The 22,668-nt window shown below is 41.1% G+C and overlaps 2 protein-coding genes and 2 non-coding genes across 6 annotated transcripts; 2 read left to right on the forward strand and 2 right to left on the reverse strand.

Moving 5' to 3' along the window:
- Window positions 1-800: 800 nt before the first annotated feature.
- On the reverse strand, window positions 801-10,522 carry LOC121903623 (glutathione S-transferase theta-3-like). Its single transcript, XM_042420820.1, has 5 exons — window positions 10,408-10,522; window positions 8,495-8,582; window positions 5,948-6,104; window positions 3,359-3,535; window positions 801-1,337 (listed from the first exon to the last, which is right to left on the reverse strand). Exons 1-5 carry the CDS (start codon window positions 10,511-10,513, stop codon window positions 1,137-1,139), a joined length of 729 nt encoding a protein of 242 aa, XP_042276754.1. The 5' UTR covers window positions 10,514-10,522; the 3' UTR covers window positions 801-1,136.
- Window positions 10,523-10,546: 24 nt separating this feature from the next.
- Window positions 10,547-21,393, reverse strand: LOC121903622 (cilia- and flagella-associated protein 157-like). 3 transcript variants are annotated; one of them, XM_042420817.1, is made up of 10 exons: window positions 21,173-21,393; window positions 20,183-20,454; window positions 19,060-19,195; window positions 18,712-18,958; window positions 16,171-16,271; window positions 15,591-15,741; window positions 14,772-14,893; window positions 13,511-13,672; window positions 13,183-13,312; window positions 10,547-10,632 (listed from the first exon to the last, which is right to left on the reverse strand). In XM_042420817.1, the coding sequence occupies exons 1-9, from the start codon at window positions 21,253-21,255 to the stop codon at window positions 13,207-13,209; spliced, it is 1,380 nt and encodes a 459-aa protein (XP_042276751.1). In that variant the 5' UTR covers window positions 21,256-21,393; the 3' UTR covers window positions 10,547-10,632; window positions 13,183-13,206. The 3 variants fall into 3 exon arrangements, with proteins under 3 accessions (XP_042276751.1, XP_042276750.1, XP_042276753.1); XM_042420816.1 differs by lacking the exon at window positions 10,547-10,632 and having other exon boundaries at window positions 13,166-13,312; XM_042420819.1 differs by lacking the exons at window positions 10,547-10,632; window positions 13,511-13,672 and having other exon boundaries at window positions 13,166-13,312.
- trnac-gca lies at window positions 15,787-15,858 on the forward strand. The gene has a single exon. It is a non-coding gene; the product is annotated as a tRNA-Cys (tRNA).
- trnac-gca lies at window positions 17,288-17,359 on the forward strand. Its single transcript has one exon. It is a non-coding gene; the product is annotated as a tRNA-Cys (tRNA).
- Window positions 21,394-22,668: the final 1,275 nt, after the last annotated feature.

The following is a 22,668-nucleotide window of genomic DNA, read 5'->3' on the forward strand; positions in this document are numbered from 1 at the left end:
TAAAAAAAAGAAGAGATGCTTTTAAAAAATACACAATATCAATCTAAAGTTCTGCAGGACATGACAAAGGTTACTTCACTGGTTATAGTGGGAGACGTGCTCTAGATGGCAGTGTTTTTCTAACTGTGGTCATCAGTCGCAGCTGTAAAGATTTGACTTCTAATCACTTGACAAACTCCATCTGAAATGATTTCTCTTCACAGTTTCTGCTAAACAGAAACTTTGCATTATGTTCCCATTTTATACATTTTAGAATTTACTCCAGTGGTCTGATGCAGAAACAAAAACCAAGAATTCTGTTCATTCCTTTCTTTATGAGATAAAGACCTTCTTGTTCCCAGCAGGACAAACAGATTCCTGTGAAGAAAAACTGACCACATCTGACCGAACAATGACGGCCTGTCAGTCCCTGAGACAGTCATGTGTCCCGCTGCAAACCTCCAGAAACCTCAGTCAATCATTCAACAACCAGCTTTCTACTGTCTCATCTCTTTACCCAGCATGCAGCATTACATAATGCTGTAAGTCATATATAATCTAATGTTTAAAAAATCTGAATCTAAATGCAACATTTCAGAAAGCAGTGACAAGTTGACAGTTGAGTCTTTTTGTTTGTATAATTTTGAGGCACAGTTTTAATATTTGTGGTTTAAACATAAATCATATTAATTAAACAGCAGGTTAAAGCACGTTTGTCATCGAACTGGATGGAACCAAACTCGAGGTTTTTGAGGAACATGAGATGAATTTTGGGGATCAGCAGGAAAAATAAATAAATAAATCTCTGATACACAAATGAGTTGTTGTGAAACATATATTTTTTTTATTTTTTTCCTTGTGAATATTCAAAGCTGAAAAGTTCAATAAGCAAGCCACAGTTTCCATTTAGTACATTTCTGTTCAGAATTTATTGCATGAAAATAAAGATGTTTTTGTTTGTGTTTCTGCTGTCAGCTGAGAGTTTAGGATAAAAAACAGCTGTGTAGTTTTACTGACACTTTATTACATGGAAACTGAAACAAACTCCACATATGTCATAACAAATCTGCACAGGACCTCTTTTAGTAAAAAAAAACACCTTAAAGTGATGGAATAAACTGATTTAGTGCTTTTTGACATGAATGAGTCGTACTTCCTCAGCTGAAGATCTTCTTAAACTGCGCCTTAAACAGCTCCATCGCGTCGGTGTGTTGCACCGTCTGCGCCAGGCTGCTCGCCTTCATGATCATCTCGTGAGCCTCGTCGAACAGCTTCACACCCAGCTCCTTCTTCACTCGCCCTTCCCAGGCGATCAGCTTCGGCCGTCCTTCCAACAGGTTCAGACCGGTTCCAATAGGCTGCAAAAAAACACACACACAAATATATTAACCCTCCCACACACTTAAAGTCCTCCTCCGCTCAAAAACGTGTTTTTCATCTTGTTCCTTCAGTTGGATGTTTGTTCTTCTTCTCTGTGCAGAATGACGTATGTGCAGAGTTTGTTTTCACATTCACATCAAAGACCCACTGAAAGCAACGCAACGTGAGAAAGTTCGCCCCCATTCATTTTCTACGGCACACGAGTGAATCACTTCGCCGAGTGTTGAAAGTGTCGTTATGCAAATGGAAGTGATGCAGTGAAACTGACGAAGCAGCTTCCTGGTGGATCAGGAAGCTATGAGAAGGACACTTTTATACGATCTTTCCCCACCAGATTAAAATAAAGGTTGAAAAATATATTACATTATACATTAATAATATTACAGCTATTTTGTAACTCAAAACGGATACTTACAGGGAGAGATGGACCTCTTAATAGTGTTATTATCACAATAAAAAGTATTATAAAGCTGCATATTTGTAATGTAAACATGTAAACTGCACATGTAAGTCTAAAAATGAGGCTGTGTGATGACATTTTTTAAAAATTTTAATTTATTAATTTCAATTTGTCTTCTTATTTTTCACTCATTCACTCACTTAATTCATTTTTCTCACTCATGTCTTTGTGTTTACACTTTGGTGTTACCCAAGCAAGGACAAAGACGAAGGAAATCTGTCGCAAATTGTCAGAGAAAGCAGAGAGTTGTTTCTTTATTTTATTATTTTTTATTTCTTTTTCCCTATCAGCTGTGTGACCATTGAGCTTTTTACTGTTTGTTGTTGTGCTGTTGTATGTTTTTTGTCGGGAGACTACAGATACAAATTAGCTTCAAGCTAACGCTGGTGCAGTGCATCTTTAATGTTTAAAACTGCACACTGTCCCCATTCAATAAATACGTAAATCACTTACACAGTGTTTGCTTAGAAATGCTAACAGGCTAAAAACATAGCTCAGATATTAGCGGGAAACTCACACAGTGGCCCTTCCTTGTTGACATTGTGACGTTAACATCTCTGCGTCCTTGACAGCCGGAGCTGACGCGCCCATAGCAACGGGCGAGAGGTGGCAGAGGATCATGAGAGAACTTCCCTCCAGGTTCATGGAGATAAGGTCTTTACAGTAAACCAAACTCAAATTTCTCACAGCTATAATCCATAGACTGTATAAAAATATGAACGTAGTTACCGTGACGTCACTCGTTGGTTTCTGAAGAGCGGTTTTGAAGCTCAAAGTGAGCCGCTCCGGCCGTCGCCATCTTGGCAGTGCGTGACTCTGCCTAACTCCCAGCCAATCAGAAATGGGCAAAGAGGCGGGGCCGAATGGCTGAAACAAGCCACCTAGCAGCTGGCGGACCTGTCACTCAAAGCAGCCATGTCCTTCATTATGCATAACTTTATGGTTTAATAAAACTTAAACGGGTGAGTTATAAAAAAATTCAGCTCCCGTACAGTTGTCATGAAAGAGGAAATTAACTACAGAGACCAAAACCGTTGTTTGTACCAGGCTGTAAACATGTTTATTTCTGCTGTAAAGTTTGGCATTTTAACATGGGGGTCTATGGGGATTGACTCACTTTTGGAGCCTCAAGTGGTCATTCAAGGAACTGCAGTTTTTGGCACTTCCGCATTGGCTTCATTTTACAGCCCCGGAGGTTGCTGCTTGCTATAATCTCACATGACTCTATTTTTTTATAATACAGTTTTTTAAAATATAAAATATTGGTTGATATATTGGGGGGTAATGTAATCATCTCAGTTAACATTGGGTTAATTTATTTCGGTGAGATTCAGTTACATTAATTTGATAACATTAAAACTAGACTCTCTTACTTTACTCCACGAGGTTCACAAATACGCACGTTTGCACACACAGTGATAAAAAACTGGTGTTTACTCCCACATGGATCGATGCTATTTCCTGTGAGATCAGGATCAAACTCGGTGTATCACAGCAGAAAAAAAATGGTTGTAGTAGCAGAAGTAGTTGTTTTATTACCTGCATGATCTCCACTATAGCCACCAGATCAGCCAGAGAGATTTTGTCGCCGACGATGAACGGTTTGTTCTGGAGGAATTTCTCCTCCAGCAGGTTGAGCGACTGATTCAGATCCTCGACGGCAGCGTCCATCTTTTCCTTCGGGACCTCACAGCCCATGACGAGAGGAAACATAGTCTGCACATGTGAAAATAAATACAGCTTTTAGTAGAAGCAGCAGCATTCAAACTAGTCATAGTTGTATATAAGTGTCACGGCCCTCTGTTGTTAGCACTATATGTATTGTGTTATGCATTAAAGGAGACATATTCTGCACATTTCCAAGTCTATATTTATATTCTGGGGCTCTACTGGAATATCTTTGCATGATTTACAGGTCAAATAAGTCCTTGTTTATCTTGTGCTGGCTCTTTATAAAGCCCCTCAGTTCAGCCTCTGTCTACAACCATGTCCACACTAAGCCAGCTAAATTCATAAACACATTTTTTCTCTCTATGTTGGCCTCCATTCAGATTAAAGCATCTCCAGAGCTTTTCCAAAACAGCCTCCTGAGTGTGTAAATGTGAAAACACCTGCTTGGCGTTGTGGTGTGCATGAGGAAAACGAAGCTGTCATATCGGTGACAAAACAGATGGTAGCAGTTGCGCAACATTTCATTGGAAGAAGAAGAAGAAGGAACATGACAGTAAGAACAATGGCGGACAGTTTCATGCGAGTGTTGTCCTCTTTATTGTCTTACTTTGACAGTTTGTTTAGAGTTAAACTGCTGAAACTGTCAAAACAGAAATAGTAAACCTTCTTCATTGGTTTTCTACGGTTGACTTGCTCGTCTGTTCTCCGCACATGCTCAGTAGGAGGAGAACTGCCTTTTTTGGCGTTTTAATGTGGGCGGAGGTTTTTGCAGAAACGAGCTGAAACTCGTGCTGTGGACGCATGTCGTTTTAGAATTTAACCAGCTTAACTTAGACGTACTGAAACAGCTGCTGTCTCTTTAAGGCCCGCCTCCCGATGAGCCCACTCTGTTCTGATTGGCCGGCTCTTAGAAGCGGGAGGCTACGTCAATAAACCACACAACAAGCTATAGTAGTAGGATTTCTCTACTTTTCCTTGTTCTTTACATTCAAACATGTTCGAACCAGAATCAGATCGGAAATATGAGAGTGGACAATGTGAACAACACATGGAAACACCTTAGCAACAACCTTAGCAACCAGGACTACAGAGCAGACGGCCCTTTATCGGGATGTACAAACGATCTTATGTCAGTTCGACGGGGAAGTAGAGGTTGAAGCCCTGACTTTTGACTTGCAGTGAGCTTTTCTACATATGTTCACCACAAGTTTTGGACCATGTTTAACATCTGGCATGATAACAGTGTATAAATAACAGAAAATCACAAAAAAGTGGAATATGCCCCTTTTAATCTTGGGGTTCAGGGTTGCTGGAAGACTCAGTCCACCAACCCAGAGTTCACTTGGCCGCTCATATGAACTGATAAGAGTGCAAACCCCGAGGCAGCTCGCCTCTGTGCCTCTTTGTTCCATGTTAACTCTATTTTGCTGTTATAGTTCATCTGTTTAGCAGCTCTGGCGTTTAATACACTGAGCAGAGAGATGGTTGTAAGATTAGTGTAGTCAGACAGCTTTTATTTTCTTTTACTTTGTTTAACCAGCAAGGACTTTATAGGGAGTAAACTTTTCTTTTGTTTGTTTCTGTGTTGGCTCCAACCCCCTCGTTTCTGAACCAACTACAGTAACCACTGTCTTCAGGGATGAAGGAACATGTGACCCAGTGCATCGCTGTGGCTCATTGACGTGTTTTTAATAGTTTTTGGACAACAACGGAGGTCTATGACACATATCAGGATTTGGATACACACACAATACTTGTAAGTAGATCAGTTCATTGTTGGTTTGGCTCCAAATATGAGATTTGTTGACAAAAAGGAAAAACAGGAAATCGCCAGCAAAATCCTTTAAAGGTTACTCGGGGGAGTTTTTCCTCATTCAAACTGAAGGTCTAAAGATCGAGGATGTTACATCCTGTAGATTGTAAAGCCACCTGAGGTAAATATGTGATTAGAGATATTGGGTCATATAAATAAGACACCAGCTTCTACACAATAAACACTGATAACTAACTGCCTGATTACACCGACACTATGTTGCTTCCCTTCCCCTTAAGTATATCTGTCCTTAATGAAAATATATTTTTATCAAGGGTGCCAAACATCTGAACAAATATTATTGTTACCAGGTGACATTATGGTAGTCATTATCATGCTGTTGTGAATTAATAAAACATAAATATAAAAGTGTGCACATCATCAAGTATATTTTATATCTTCAGACAATTAAAAGGACAAACACAAAGGCACAAGAGATATAAATAAATACATAAAAAATAAAATCATCTTTTCTATCCTTGAGTGTAAGTTATATAGTATCAGTACCTTCTGAAAAGCATCTCTTATATTCTTTTGTATCGACGCCACAGAAAGAAACAAAAAAAACGACTAAATGAACTTTGTGTGTCGTGGAGTACAATAGATCAGGTGAGGTCATGATTATGATGATCTGGGACTCGTACCCTGAGCAGGAAGACCTTTGACCCCTGAGCTCTGAGGCCCATGTGTTGCCAGGACAGGTATTCATTAACACGAGCTCGCTGCTGCAGGTCAGCTGGATACCAGTGATCCGCCACCGACGCCGCGTGTTTCTGCACCATGTACTTGAGGATCGCGATGCTGCAGAGAGGAGAGCACGAAACTAATGAGGCCAACAAAATGAATCAAGTTTTAATCACAGCAAAAATGACACAATCAGATGTATTGTTGTGTTATGATGTGCAATAAAAATATCGTCAATGTACCATTTAAACAAACTGTATAGAAGTAAAAGAAGTGATGACGTCAGCAGGCGCTGCCATTGTGAAGCAGGACAGGAGCTACCTGACAAACCCCGTTAGTGTGCCGTTTTTCATGTTTTAACCATAGACTGTATAAAAATATGGACGTAGTTACCGTGACATCACCCGTTGGTTTCTGACGAGCGGTTTTGAAGCTCAAAGTGAGCCCATGGATGTATTATAAGAGCTGGATACCGGACTAAAAACGGCGCCCATTCAGTCCTATAGGAATTGCTCGCCTGGCGTATATGCCAAAAAAGTTTCTAGCTTCCGGGTTTGCTTCCGCGTTGAACATGCGCAGTAGTGTTTTCCCCGCTGGCCCCACCCGCGAGCTCCCACTTGGCCCATAGACTTTACATTGTAATGACGTCACAGATTTTTAAATCGCTTTTCTCGGCTCGAGGAAAGTTTTACAAACATAAAACCTCTATGGATCAAAAGTTCATAACAGAAAGAATCATAATTGACGTTGTTTGCAGTTCGAGGCGTCCTGTCAACAGTTTTACAGGCGTATCTTTTACAGTGGTGGTCTATGGGGGAAAATGCTTTTTGGGCCGCAGGGGGATTTTTCGCTGCAATACTGCAAGTGGCCACTGGGAAAAATTGGCTGCAAGGCTGAGCGGTGGAAGGCCCTATCCAGCTCTTATATTATACATCCATGAGTGGGCCGCTCCGGCCGTCGCCATCTTGGCAGTGCGTGACTCTGCCTAACTCCCAGCCAATCAAAAATGGGCAAAGAGGCAGGCCGAATGGCTGAAACAAGCCAACTAGCGGCTGGCGGACCTGTCACTCAAAGCAGCCATGTCCTTCATTATGCAGAACTTTACGGCTTAATAAAATTTAAACGGGTGAGTCATAAAAAAATTCCCCCCCCGTACAGTTGTCATGAAAGAGGAAATTAGCTACAGAGACCAAAACCGTTGTTTGTACCAGGCTGTAAACATGTTTATTTCTGCTGTAAAGTTGGGCATTTTAACATGGGGGTCTATGGGGACTGACTCGCTTTTGGAGCCTCAAGTGGTCATTCAAGGAACTGCAGTTTTTGGCACTTCCGCACTGGCTTCATTTTACAGCCCTGGAGGTTGCCGCTTGGTTTTAACACACAAATAACACATATCTATATTGATTGAAGATATTAAAAAATCTAATGTGTAATCTTTAATGCCTCAATGAGACAATCGGGATCATTTTTGAACACTAGAAGTTCCACAATCCATCAAAGTTCTGTTGAATTTGGACTAAAATATTGAAGATTTGTTTTCAAAATTTGACCATGAATTATAACTTCCTCAAAAAGCCAGTGAGTGTAAATTCAGTTTTTTAGCGTGGGCCAGATCACACTCATAATTTCAACCTTGCATGCCACCACAAAAACCCAATTTATCATCATTATTTATATTTTATTTTACAGAAAAGTATCCTTCTCTTGTGTGACCAATAACAATCAGATACGATCAGGAAAGGAGTCAGAAAACTTTGCATGATGTTATTTGCTTGCAGCTTAGTTTGTTTACCTCTCAGATGGGGGGGGGGGGGGGGGTGAGGGGGGGTGAAAAACCTGCTGATATTGAGTTTTTTAAATGTCACTTCTCAACGCTTTTAAAGAATCCTCCACTCATCTAACATCACCCTTCTATAACATTGTTGAACTTATGATGGACACTTGAAACTGATCTAAATCGATGCAGCAGGACCAGAGATATCGCCTAACCTGGCACCTACATTACCCACAATGCAACTCGACTGCTGACAGTTCAGTCAGAGATCGGGGTGTGTTATGCTAGGTAGCGGCTAATGTAGCATGGAGCTGCTAGCCTCCAGCAGAGATCAGGAGCTACAGAGGTCTGGTAACATCACATCTCTCTAACTCCACACCAACAGATTGTTTTACTTTTCAAACTTGTCTTCAGCCCCAACTGACGATGACTCAAATGACATCACTTGAGGCGACTTATCATACTTCTCAGCTCCCTCTGGAGCCAAACACTGAGGTATAAAATCGGTTCTTAATACAACAAACTGAAAATCTACTTATATCCATTGTAGTGGCAGATAAAACCACAACTATCTGAGGTCCACCCAAGTGTGAAAATACAGTATATTTTTATAATTTGGTTGAACTGAAACTTTAAACCCTTGCTGGTGTCTAAAAACTGGAGGGATGGACTCGACCTTCACAAATGATTTAAATGATTTAAATCATCTGTCGATGTCAGGACGTCTCTGTACCTCTCTGTCAGAACGAAGCTCCCGTCCTTCATGACAGGAACCTTCCTCATCATGGTGAGCTTTCCAAACTCCTCACCGTACTGTTGCCCTGAGACAAAACACACACAAATGAGAAACACAGCTGTGGAAAACTGAAGAAAAAAAAACTTGTTGCAACTTGGTTTGGTCGTATAAACAGAATCATGTCGTGAAAATGCATTAGAAAAATGATAAAATACTGTATCTGATTGAGTTTTTGTGCTCCCTTTTCTATCTCCTCGCAGACACTTCTCGTCTATTTTCTTTTCTCAGCAGGGTCTTTGTTATACTCAATCACCTCACAGACATAGGAATGTTTTGTCTGGGTGCTTTGACCTCTGACCCTCAACATCCCACCCACTGTTTGTTTGTAAAGTCGGTTATCTAAGGGGTTAACTGGGAGCGGCTGTGGTCAGCTTTCTGGGTGAAATGTGAAAATGTAAACTGATAGCTTGGCGGAGGAGGAGGAGGGTTTCTCGGTCTGGAAGTCTTGTGAATGTGAACATGTAGAGGAAAAAAAATTGGCTGGAATTTAATAACGCATATTTCTAAGGTTGGAGCTTATGTAACAAGTTCAAATACTGCAGGACATTCAACTCTGTAATCTTACCAAACTCACTCCTCTGTACCACTCTAAGAGCTCAAAAAAGACAAATAAAACTCATATGATGAGGCAGAAAGTGAACAAAAAGCCTAAAATCGTCACTAAAAGAAAGCTATGCATGTATTTTTTTTATTTAAGTTTGTATCAAAGAGTTTAAATGTTTCTTAGAACATTTTTAATTGATGAACTACTATTTTCTATTTTCCTATTCAACCAGCATATTAATTGCCCAGGGCTTCATTTCCCAAAAGCATCTTAAAGGACGTGTTCACAGTTTTTCAAGTGTGTCTTAAAATAACAGTCAGATACCCGTATGAACAGTGAAAGAGGTTTTCCACGCTGTAATCATTCCTCCTGTTCATACTGGCTATTAAAAGATCTCCTTTAAATGTGCTGACTGTAATGTTGAATGTTGTTCATATTAGCTCAGTTCAGTTTGTTTGTAATCTGCAACCTCACTGCTAGATGCCACTAAATCCTACACACTGCACCTTTAAACCTGCAGTGCGGGATTTCTGTCTCCCCCTTCTGGCACTGAGAGTAATTACAAAAACAGTGTCGACACATGCTTTCATCATAGGCTCCGCCATAGCCTACTGTTGCGGCTGTAAAACGATTTTTAAATTGTTTTAAGCGTCACACAACCCCTGCGAAATGACTTGTTTCGCTATCAGAGTTTTATCTATTTGGTCTGATAACATTTGGAAAGTCTAGAGGAGCTGCAAAATTAAATTATTTTATCCCCGTTCAAGTTAGCAGAGAGCTAACCGGAAGTTAGCCACATGGCTGGCGGAAGTCTCTAGTGCGCATGTTCTTCCCATAGAGCAGTATGCATGCATTCATCCAGCCAGCATGGGAATATCAAACCCAACACCTACTTTAAAACTCTGTATACTGTGAAATACAGTTATGTATCTGGTGGTGATAGACTTAATCAGCATTGTGTGAACTCGTTTGGCGACGGCTTAAACGTAACATACCTTCATTTATAGCCTGTGTAAAAGTTCCACTCTGCAGTTTTAGCATGTTTAGATTAGAGGCTGATCTGTGCAGGATTTACTCATATTGTTGCCAACAAAACTGACTTTTAATTATGTCTAATCATGAGGGATTTAGAATCTGCTAAATGAAATTGTAAATTGTGAACCGTGTGAATTTAATGCCAACGAGTTTACAGCTATAACGTTTTAAAAGGTTATCTGCCTCCTGTCTGCACCCTGCACCGGCAAAACCAAAAGCCTTAAAGTTATCCCCAATCCCTGTCCCTGTGTCTGTACATGTGTGGGATTACCTGTGGAGAGGTTGACGAACTTGAACTCAAAGGGAATCCCGACCGCTTTGGCGAACAGGAAGACGGCGCGGCATGGCTGCGAGTACAGGTCGAGGTAGAGCTCCATCACGTCAGGGTCTGAAGGCTGCAGATTTCCACACTTCCCCCGTGTTCCTTCTGTGTTGTCAGTCCTCTCCTGCAGCGTCTTTTATTATCCTCTGTCCGTCCAGGACCCCGCCTCTCCTGCTGTAAAACTCAATGATTTTTAAACGGTGGTGACAGTTCAAAGTGAGCAGACTGTCATGGTTGAACAGTCTGACCTTCGGCCTCAGCTTGGTCCAACGTTTTGTAAACACTGCTGAGACCGTCACATTTTTATCTGCAGTAGTTATGATTAAGTCTGGTCTCTCTAATGAGTTCACTGTAACAGCAGCTTTACTCCATACATGTATTATGACATATACAACTAGTCTGCTTGGAACAATAATGTATGTCTGGTGTGGTTTTTCCACAAAAAAGGTTAAAAAATATATATATAATTAATTTAATAACTGGACAAAAGATGCCTCCTCCTACACTCTCAGTCTACGTGCACCAGAGGCTTCCGTTTCCAAACTAGTTGAGATATCACAAATCCTGCTTGTAGGCCCTCCCCCTAAACAATGGACTTTCAATGAGCACAGAGGAACTTTCCACTTTCAGCGGATGCATGTGAAAACAGGGTCAGCAGATAAATCTGAGGGGTGGTGAGATGATTAATGGGAGCGAAAAGAACAAAAAACAAAGTTCTGATACACAAATCTGTTTTCAGTTTTTGGAATTTTTCTCTAATCTTTGATTTTTGGTGAAATGTTGCATCATTTGAACATTTATTGAAATGAAAGCATGTGAGAAGTTTAGAGGGAAAAATCACTATTTGGTGGAGCTGTTAACAACTCATAGACATGTGAAATGTGACCCCGACTACACACTGCTTTTTGTAAGACGTCAAAAGACAAAAAGGTTGGAAACCACTGGTTTCATCTTTAACAATGTGTTGTATTTTAAAAGCTTGTTATATTATCCATTGTATCAAATCTTCATCTGAAAACTAACTAAAGCTGTCAAATAAATGTAGTGGAGTAGAAAGTACAATATTTCCCTCTGAAATGTAGAAAGAAGCATCACATGGAAATACTCAAGTAAAGTACAAGTACCTCAAGACTGTACTTCAGTACAGTACTTGATGAATGTACTCTTGAAGAATGTAGTCTATTATTTTTTTGCTTTTTTTCTGCAAAAAGACCAAATATTCACGTGACCTACATCAGTTTTCACTCTACTGTCACATAAACTATGACTTTAACATAAAACAGCTGTGTCTAAATTATCATATTTAAAACTTATCATAATTATTTAGTGCTGAAACAATTAAATGAATCAATAACAGAACTACAATTGTGATAATTGATTAATCGTTTTTAAGTCATTTCTCAAGAATAAAATGCAACATTTCCTGGTTCCGGCTCATCTAATGTGAGGATTTGTTGCTTTCCTCTGTTTTATATCATCTTGAACTAAAATAGTTTTGGTTCTGGGAAAAAGTGAAGAGTGATGAGTACACAGATGAATCCCAATAGTAAAATAATTTTGCAATCAGAAAATGTGCAAAACATTGATCAGCTACAGCGTTTCCTCTAGGCTGAGTGGTTCAGCCTGGTGGGGAAACAACAGATGTGACTTTTCTTGGTCTTGACAAGCTGCAGCATTTATTAACTGACACATCGTAGTAGAACCGTACGTTTACTGCCAGACTGACAACTTCCTAACGACAACTAACGTTAAAAGTAAAATTAGGCTTTGCTGCGTGCTTCCCGACTCGTTTTAAAAAAGACGAGAGAGAGCGAGAGAGAAGAGAAAGAGAGAGCACCAGCGAGAGAGTGTGTGTAAGTGAGAGAGAGAGAGAGAGAGAGAGAGAGAGAGAGAAAAGAGAAAGAGAGAGAGCACCAGCGAGAGTGTGTGTGTGTAAGTGAGAGAGAGAGAAAGAGCGAGAGAGAGAGAGCGAGTATGTGTGTGTAAGTGAGAGAGAGAGAGCGAGTATGTGTGTGTAAGTGAGAGAGAGAGAGCGAGAGCGAGCAAGAGAGACAAAAGAGAAAGAAAGAGAGCACCAGCGAGAGAGAGAGTATGTGTGTGTAAGTGAGAGAGAGAGAGAGAGCAGCAGTGGTCGAGCAAGCTAGAGAGTGAATGAAGAGAGGGAGCGCTGGTAGCGAGAAAGCCGGTGAATCAGATGGATAAAACATTATTTTCTGATTGTTTCACAGCGGTTACGTTTCATAGGACAAATAAACACGCTCACACCCCCCCCCCACACACACACCTCCGCTCAACCCTGCTGCTGAACGCCGCACCATCTGATTTGGTCTGAATACGGCCGCACCTTACCGCTAACCTTTCCCTCTGCTCTGCTCACATTCACCGTCACTTTTCTGACGCTCGCTCTCTCGCTTAACCACTCGCTCGCTACCTGCAGTTTCTCAGGCAAAAACACAGATGTTGACTCGCGTTTCGAAACAGCACTACTCAGAGGCTCCCAAATGCTTTTGATTTCCAAACTTAATGATATTTGGCGTTATTTTTGGCATTTAAAAAATATTTTTTGGCCTGGCGGGGGTACTCGTTGTACTATTATAGAGGAAACACTGAGCTACAAATTTATACTAACAGGTCATCAGTCAGGATAGAAGCAACCAGCAGGATCACAGTAATTTAAGATTTCATTTTGAAAAAGGAGGCAGCCAGATTGAAAATGTTCATCACTCTTTATCGATCACTGGATTCGGTTCAGCAGTCTACAGAGGTGGAGGCTTCTGCGGCTGAATCTTCCCGCTGAGCAGCTGGAGCAGCAGACAGAACGTCAGAGCTGGATGTTTTCTGACTGCAGAGTTTCCTGAGGGACGGACACAGCAGCAGCATTAATATAACGAACACATTTATATGAAAAAAAAAAAGACTGTACAGACGCACCAGCAGCTCTGTGGGGCTCCACTGAGACGCAGGAGCGTTTTGAGCTAAATGATAAAGTCAGCGTGCCAACGATGCTAACACGTGGATGTTCAAACGCTTGAGCTTCCACGTCATTTCGCACCTGTTCAGAGGCGGTTTGTTGCTGCTCCCGGACGGAGCGGCTTCCGTCCTGGAGGCGGTTGGTTTGATGTTCCACCTGGGCCGCGGTATGAGGCCGAGGTCGCCCGGCCTGTATTTGGCCATGAGGAACTGGGGACTTTTTAACCACTTCAGGGTCTCTGGGCTGTGAAGGAGAGACAGGTTGATGGGAACGGGACCAGACGTGAAGTTCTGCTCCGTCTATACAAGTTTGAGGTTTTCATTCAGGTGTCCTTCGCTACATTTCAGACACTCTGACAGCTGTAATTACTGGTTATGTTGTAGAATCCAATTTTAGGTTCAATATAAGCTCATAAAATATCATCAATATCATTTTTCTTTCTGTCTTAACTTTCTTTCTCCCCTCAGTATCCTCCTCTTCTTTATTTAAAGGAAGGATGTTGGAGTATAAATAGTCATAAAAATGCTTTTTGTGATGTACATTTGCAATATACCAAGTGAAAGCAGAACATTTAACACAGAGACACAGAAGAAGAGGTCTTAGGTAACATTAAACTTAGTGAAATATTGTCTGACTCAGTGGAGCTGAAGGGGGGTGGGGGGGGGGGGGGGGGGGGGGGGGGGGGGGATGGCAGCAGGTGAGCCAACTGTCAATCAACGCCCACACAGCAGACATCAAGTCTTATTAACGGAGGAATAATTTCCAAAATGACCACCAACACACTTATTAGAGGGCCTGAATGAATGAATTTAGAGATTGAGACCATAATGACTGGTTGAAAACAAAGATTGACTCTGTATTTCTAGAGAGAAGTTGAGGCTCTTTGAACGGGAGGCCGTTGGTGGCACTTTAAGGTATCACACTGGCTACACTAGTAGTTGCCGCTTGCTACAAAAGAACAGGAAGTGGACCGAGACCCTCCTTTTCAGGTTGTCATGGGTCAGTTGTTTAGTCCAGAGTGTGACTGACAGCTTTCACACCGACACAAACAGACAAACATGCCAATAAAAAGTTTTAACCGAACCGAACAGATTGGGTTTGAACCTTCAGACTCGAACAGAACAGTTTGATTTTAGAGAGGAGTACTTTGTTATTTGTATATTTCGATTGAGACCAGAGCACAGTTGATCTGGCACGATCCAAAGGTCAGCAGGACTCTGATCCAACTAATCTGGGGAAACAGCTGGAATGTGTTCTGGGTTTTTCTAAACAGGAAATCAGCAGAGTTCACACCACTGCTGATACATAACACTGAGTATCCAGAGGAGAGTGATTCCAGTACCTCGGTGGTTCGGGCTCAGTGACTTTATAGAGGGCGCAGCCTATTCCCTCGAGGGCACTACTCTCCAAGATCTCCAGCAGCCTCTGCATCGTCCGCTCAGTCTCAGCCGTCCACTCAGACTTCTGAGGGAGACAGAGACGACATTAGAGTGGAAACAAGCTGTGAACATGAAGTATGAAATCTGGCTTTTGTTAATTTGTTAAGCAACAGTTAACTATTTACACATCCAACAGACACGTGACATGTTTCTCTAAACCTGACTCATGTAAGCCTGATATTCACTCTTCTTTTAGCTCTGTTTTCGGTCTACGCTGACTCCTGAGGGAAACATTTGGCTGGTCTACAGCTGACAAATGTCTGTTTGCCGGAATAAGGAGCCCAAAGGAAAACATCATTCCTTCTGTTCAGATGAAGGAAGTTGGCACTAAAAGATTTGAAAGATATTGACTTGATTTGACTAATTTGGACAATTTTGTCCCCCCATCACTTACACTGAAACTGCATTATGAAGGGGTCTCTTAACGGCCAGTATGAACAGGAAGAATGATAACAGCAAGAAAAAATGTTGGCACCTGACTACTGTTTTTAAGACAGACTTGAAAAACTGCGAACCCCCCATCCTTTAAGCTCCCTGTTTGTCTGAACAGCGGGAGGTTAATGGGATGTCTGACCTTCCTAGATTAAAAACCAGCTTAATTGGACCATTAAGCAGTAAGTCGTCTTCACTCTCTGAAGTCCGGCTTCCACAGCCTATAAGGTTTTATTCCAGACAGTTAGACCCTGCAGCAGAAGCTATGACACTATGCTCTGTGTTTTTACCTCCAGGATATGTCTGAGAATAACGACCGAGTCCTGAATGTCGGTCTCCAGCTGCTTCTTCCTGATCGTCTCCTCCCTCAGCTTCTTCCCCAGCTGATCTGCCTCGAGAGTTTTTTGACGGAACTGCTCGGACACCGAGGTCAGGTCCTGCCTGAAAACACAGTAGCAGGATAACTGACAGGATGACTGACAGGTGGGGGGTATAGCTCAGCGGTAGAGCATTTGACTGCAGATCAAGAGGTCTCCGGTTCAAGTCCGGATGCCCCCTGAATCAGATTTATATATATATAATAGTGCGGTGCCTGTTCAAAAGCTGCCGGCTGCTGCTTCAACACATAGAAAGATGAATACTGTTGATGTGAATGAGTATAAACAACAACAACATGAAAGAAACTAACAACCTTTATACACACAAATGTCATAAATAATAAGTACTCTAATAGCAAATAAATGTTCTTTTAATAAAATTTATATGAAAATGGTTTAAATATTTACTTTCTTCAAATGCACTTCATGTGGCAGCGAATAGGAATGCAGATAAATTATGAGATTTATTTACTGAGAGCAGAGAAAGTTTCACCTGAGAGTCTTTATGAGGGTTTCCTGGTCTGATGAGGTGGTCTTGTAGTGGTGTAGCTCGGCGCTCAGCCGCTGACACTTCTGCATCAGCTGCTCCAGCTCCTGAGGAACGGGAGACCATGAATATTTTTGGTGACTTTTCTTTTTTTTTTTAAAAAACTCTACTGTGAACTTTGCGTGTTTGTTTGCAAGTTGACAGATGCTTCCTCTATCCAAAGATCAGCTGATTAGAATTTGCTGATGTGTTAAATCTGCCATCAGAAGAGTAAATACATTCTTTGCCACAACAAAGACTAAAGGGCTGATGAAAGAATAATAATGAGTAGAAACGGTAAATAAGATGCTGATATTGTGGAGAGAAAACAGTCGTTACAGTACATGAGTTCTGTGAATCTGCCCTCAATTGTTCTTCCTCAACGTATACATAGAGAGTTAAATATTCAATGTGGATCAAATACAGTTTCAGAGCAACTGAATTTCATCATATGACATTCAGTTTCAAGTTGACTGAAATTCAGTTCCAAACTAATAAATTCAATGTCAAAGTGTGCTACTCAGATTTAAACATAAACAATTCAACTTTCAGTTTCTAGTGACGCATGTTTCTGCCTGTACAACGCCTCCGTTCGCCTCCATTTGCCTTGGTTTCAGCAACAGGTGCAGGTTTGCTGATGAAGAAGAATCCTGTCGAAACATTTTTTGCCGCAACAATTCCAACACTAAAACACTTTCTCTCCTCACAGAGGCTGGAAGACACTGAATATGGAAAACAGTGTACATTCCCTCCTCAATGCGAGCTGAGATGTGGGAGAAAATACAACTTTTGACAAGCTGCACATGAATGTAGGTCGGGTGGCTTTTATCACATGTTCTCACCTTCAGTTTGCTCACCTGCTGCATGTTACAAACAACAGATGATAAGCCTAAAACGTCACATAGCCTGCAGTAATCCCATATATCCTGTAAAGTAGTACAGATAAGCTCAAGGTAGCTGAATGTAAAGCAAAAACTTTCTCTTAACTGAACTGGACCTCGATCCAGTTTTATGCTGTTTCTCTCACCGACAGTGAGGCCAGGCCCCGTCTGAAACCTGAACAGAGACAGAGTGACCAGCAGGTGGGGGTATAGCTCAGTGGTAGAGCATTTGACTGCAGATCAAGAGGTCTCCGGTTCAAATCCGGATGCCCCCTGAGTGAATGTTGCTTTATAAAAAGGCAGTACATTTTCACCCATCAGTGGCTTAAAATGTCTGTTTACCTCCAGCGTCCTGAATCTTCCACAGTTTGTTTCATGAGCTACATACAGTGTAAATGTAACCTTCAGCTCTGTCACATATCCTAAAGTAACATCAGGTAAACTAAGTTGGCTGAATGTGTAGATAATAGGTCTTAAAATGTAATGTGATATTACATTGTCCTGACTGTGGAGTCCACTAAAAGATGAGAAGATGAAAAGATGAGCTTTAGTCTTTAAACATGTCATTAAAGTGTCTCCACAGACAGGAGATCATCAGCGTCCCTATGCCAAGTTATAGGACTGAAGCCGAAAGACATTACAGAAACATGAACATTATTATTTTTAAATAGGACTTTATATTTGAATTATTTACCACCAATAAGTAAAATTTAAGTAAAACTGCAAAAAAATAAAGCAACATTTAGTTACAGTTAGGATTTGATCTGCCGTCACTCTCTGATCTCGCTGACAACAAGACGTAACACGGCTCTGTTGTTGTTTTAGTTGTTTTACCTTATGGATTTTATGTCTGACTATTTATACTGTGGTTTGTGTGTGTGTGTGTGTGTGTATGTGTGTGTGTGTGTGTGTGTGATTGTCTTCTATGCTGTTTCTCTCTAGAAAGCCCACGGTGCACCTACCTTGAAAAGTTCTATATGAATACATTTATTATTACTATCATTATTTACAGATCCTCCTCACTCATGTAAATATCCAGAATCTCTGAATATTTACATATTTTTGCCTTCTAAAGTTTTCCTGCTGGACACCAGATGTCTCCTCCTTCACTGTAAAGTTCATTCTCAGTGTTTGTGCAACTGGAGGCTTTGAGTTTCCGCATCACATTTGTGTGATGTGGAAGTTGCATACTGAATCAGGATTGGCTCAACTGGTTGTGATGTCACAAATCCTGCTCGTAGGTACGCGTGTTAACTGAGATTTAAGGTGAACTCAGAGAAACTTTCCTCCCAGAACTCTGCACATACATCACTCTGCACAGAGAAGAGAACAACATCAAACTGAAGGAACAAGAAGAAAAACACATTTTTGAGTTTTAAATCAATTTTGGAAATGTTAATATATATTTTATATTTTATATATATATTTTTTTTTTTAGCAAGACCAATAAAAGAAAATCTCAAACAGAGATTCAGAGGCCAGAGGAACAGCTGATAGACAGGAAGTTCAACGCCCGGTGGATCCGATTAGAAATCCAGCAGGAATCAAAGACTTTCACATCATCTTTAAAACGTAACGTCTGCTCAACAGCGGACACTGTGGCCACGAGAAGCTTAACACGTCTTACCGTCTTGTCATTGAGGCTCTCCAGTTGAACCCGACTGAGAGTTTCCTTCAATCTGTCAATCTTCGAGCGAAGGTCACTGTCTGCGCACTGCAGCCTATCTTTCTCCTGCAAGAGGGCCATGTTCTCCCTCAGCAGGAACTGCAGCCTCTCCATCTTCTCTTCATGCTGAGCCCTCTCCTTCTGAAGAGCATCTGAAATCCTTTCCTGGAGGGAGATCTCCATGTCGTCCTGAACCTCGTACATGACGCTGTTGTTGGAGGACGACAGGAGGTGATGAATAAGGAGAAGAGTATTATAAATAGTCTTGCAGACATAATGATGACTGTCAGTTTGAACTCTGTCCTTTACTTTTCTCTTTCAAGCTCTGCATCCTCCTTCAGGCTGTTGATGGCAGCTTCATGCTCCTCCTTCTGATTGACCTGCTGCTCCTTCAGAGACTCAATATCGGACATCAGCTGCTCCTTCTCTGCCTCAAACTTTAAAGCTGAGGAGAGGAGAGGATAGGAGAGGAGAGGAAACAAGGAGAGGAAACAAGGAGAGGAGAGGAGAGGAGAGGAAACAAGGAAAGGAGAGGAGAGGATAGGAGAGGAAACAAGGAGAGGAAAGGAGAGGAGAGGAGAGAAGAGAAGAGGAGAGGTAACAAGGAGAGGAGAGGAGAGAAGAGAAGAGGAGAGGTAACAAGGAGAGGAGAGGAGAGGAGAGAAGAGGAGAGGAGAGGAGAGGAGAGGACAGGAGAGGAGAGGAGAGGAGAGGAGAGGAGAGGAAACAAGGAGAGGAAAGGAGAGGAGAGAAGAGGAGAGGAAACAAGGAGAGGAGAGAAGAGGAGAGGAGAGAAGAGAAGAGAAGAGGAGAGGAGAGGAGAGAAGAGGAGAGGAGAGGAGAGGAGAGGAAACAAGGAGAGGAGAGGAGAGAAGAGGAGAGGAAACAAGGAGAGGAGAGGAGAGGAGAGAAGAGGAGAGGAGAGAAGAGGAGAGGAGAGGAGAGGAGAGGAAACAAGGATAGGAGAGGAGAGGAGAGAAGAGGAGAGGAGAGGAGAGGAAACAAGGAGAGGAAAAGAGAGGAGAGGAGAGGAGAGGAAACAAGGAGAGGAGAGGAGAGGAGAGGAAACAAGGAGAGGAGAGGAGAGAAGAGGAGAGGAGAGGAGAGGAAACAAGGAGAGGGGAGGAGAGAAGAGGAGAGGAGAGGAGAGGAGAGAAGAGGAGAGGAGAGGAGAGGAAACAAGGATAGGAGAGGAGAGGAGAGAAGAGGAGAGGAGAGGAGAGGAAACAAGGAGAGGAAAAGAGAGGAGAGGAGAGGAGAGGAGAGGGAACAAAGAGAGGAGAGGAGAGGAGAGGAGAGGAGAGGAGAGGAAACAAGGAGAGGATCCTGCTTCATATGTGGAAACAGAACAAACCTTCCATCTCTAAAATATGCAAGGCCCTTAGCAGAGTTAGTGGCTCTACCCGTCCAACTGCAGGAGAACAGAACTCACCCTGCACCACGCTCTGTGAGTTCAATTCACTCATCTGGTCCTGAAGCTCCTGCGTCAGCTGGCTGTGCTGCATCTTCAGCGCCTCTCTGTCCTGTTCAGCCACCTTCTGCTGACTCTCCAGCTGCTCCGACAGCTTTTCCACCTCCTTCTCTGTTGCAGCCTTAGAGTGTTTCAGGTACTCGATGATGTCGTTCTTGTCAGTCTCCAGCGTTTTGTACTGAGAGACGAACTTCTTGTTCTCCTTTTCCAGCTCGCCACATTTAAGCTGACATCTGCAGGAGGAAGAGGGACGCTCGGGTTCAAGGGTGATTAAAGTATTTAGTATAAAATGATAACTGCATTAAGTTTTTTAGTTATAACTCTGGAGAAGGCATGAAACTGACATTAACACAGTGAAAAACAGTTTTTCCTTTAAAAAGATATAAAAATAAAAGACAGCGTTGATTGACTTAAATACTGAAATAAAGAGTTTGAGGGCTGGAAGTAGAGCTGCAATATTTTGTTTATTATTCAGTGTCAATGAACAGAAAATTAACTGTCAACTGTTTGAAAATCCATTTATCATTTCAAGTCATCAAGAAGAAAAGCCAAACATGCACTGATGGATTATTTCATAATTTCAGGACATTTCATGGACAAAATGTCTTTATTATTCTTTATGAATTTCGACTGAAATAATGCGAAAATATAATGTGAACAGTAATTAAGGTTACATATGTTTAACATGTTCATGTAAAGATATGTGGTTTATAGGACCGTTTACAGCGGCACAAACCTAACTACTAGCATTTAGCGCTTTACCTTTGCATTTAACGTCAGCATTTTACCTTTTTTTGTCTAAGTTTGAAAGACAAAACTAAATTAACACATAGTTGTACATTTAATTGCATGATTTTGTGTTTTAAGAAACTACAATAACGGATATATTTCCCGTTAAAAGAGCAGCAGATCTGTGTAACGTTAGCTAACGCTAACTGTTAGCAGTCTTACCTCTCCAGCTGCTCGTCCAAATATTGAATTTGTTTTAAATATAAGGACCTCTCTCTGTCTTCAGAACTGATTATATCCTCCATTATGACGGATTTTTGCTCTTTCCTGTAGTATTTTTGTTGACTTCGTTTGGTTTATCCTTACTTTTCTTAATAAGAAAGGTCATAAATCAATTTAGCTGAAACCACACTACGTTGTTGCCAGGGGATGCTGCCTTCAGGGACTGCTGGTAAAGTTCGACACTTTTCAAAAATAAATATCAATTAAAGGACAGGTTCACAATTTTTCAATTCTGCCTTAAAACAACAGTCAGGTGTCCATATGAACAGTGAAACAGGTTTTCCTCACTGTAATCATTCCTCTTGTTCATACTGGCCATTAAAAGATTCCTTTCAATGTTCTTTCAATGTAAGTGACAGGGGACAAAATCCATATTATGGCCACACAGTCATTTAGTGCAACAATGTATTTAAAATTGAAATATGAGGCTTCAGCAGAGGGACTTTGGCACTAAAAAGACTGTAACGTTGAAAGATATCTACTTGATTCATATTAGCTTCAGATAATTTTTTAAATACATTTTTTCACAGAGGGAGGACTGTGGATTTTGTCCCCCATCACTTACATTGTAAGTGCATTATGAAGGGATCTTCTAATGGTCAGTATGAACAGGAGGAATGATTACAGCAAGAAAAACATGTTTTAATATTCATTTGGGCTCCTGACTGTTGTTTTAAGACAGACTTGAAGCGCCTCCTAGAGGTCAGGAGGACGAGTCTCTTCAGGCAGCAGAGCTGCTGCTGTTGGCCTTTTTGACCCGGGAGGAGGTGTTGATGGTCCATTCTGGCCCATTGATGCCCATGGTCATCATGTTTCAGACCATGGTCGCCATGGTCGCACAGCCTGCACTGTTTTAGGTTTACTTAGTTTTTATTTCCATGTCATGCCAAAATATATATATTACCATTACATGTCAAACATCAAGAATATATAACATCTTTTGGTGACAAATACACAAAACCTTTGGAAAACATTGATTTGATTTTGAGATGGACTTGAGCTAAAAGAAATCCACATAAACAAATGTATATATCTAATTTCAGTTTATGTGCAAAAAAAAACCCAGAATAAATTGTACCTCAATTAACATGTAAAGGGATTTTATCCTCATCTTCCAGGTTTTCTCCAACTGGCTAATTTAAATGTCTTGCATGTAAATAGTTTAATATGTGCATCATCTATGTTTTAAAAAATAATCTGCTTCTGTTTTTATACTACTAAACAATGTTCTGTGTGTTTCTCACTTAAGTCACACTTTTGCCAAGTATGACGAACAACAGTCCAAATATATTCAATTATTTGTAATGTAAGAGAAAGAAAATGAGCTCATTTTTCAAATTTGAAAATCTGAAACCATCAAATTTTAGGCATTTTTTACTTTAAAAAAGGACCTAAATGAAGAATCAGTTATGATTTTCTGTTGATCAACTGTTTAA

This window comes from Thunnus maccoyii, chromosome 9, assembly GCF_910596095.1.
Source record: "Thunnus maccoyii chromosome 9, fThuMac1.1, whole genome shotgun sequence".
NCBI classification, from domain to species: domain Eukaryota; kingdom Metazoa; phylum Chordata; class Actinopteri; order Scombriformes; family Scombridae; genus Thunnus; species Thunnus maccoyii.

Bases quoted from the DNA above. Each gene is read 5' to 3' on its own strand.
- LOC121903623 (XM_042420820.1), bottom strand. From the start codon at position 10,513: ATGGAGCTCTACCTCGACCTGTACTCGCAGCCATGCCGCGCCGTCTTC. The intron at 8,583-10,407 runs GTAATCCCACAC...GTTTTGTCTCAG, and splicing joins GTTCGTCAACCTCTCCACAG to GGCAACAGTACGGTGAGGAG. The intron at 3,536-5,947 runs GTACGAGTCCCA...TCACATGTGCAG, and splicing joins CAAAGGTCTTCCTGCTCAGG to ACTATGTTTCCTCTCGTCAT.
- LOC121903622 (XM_042420817.1), bottom strand. From the start codon at position 21,255: ATGGAGGATATAATCAGTTCTGAAGACAGAGAGAGGTCCTTATATTTA. The intron at 15,742-16,170 runs GTGAAACTTTCT...CTGTGTTTTCAG, and splicing joins ACCCTCATAAAGACTCTCAG to GCAGGACCTGACCTCGGTGT. The intron at 13,313-13,510 runs GTGCGAAATGAC...TCCGTCCCTCAG, and splicing joins AACAAACCGCCTCTGAACAG to GAAACTCTGCAGTCAGAAAA.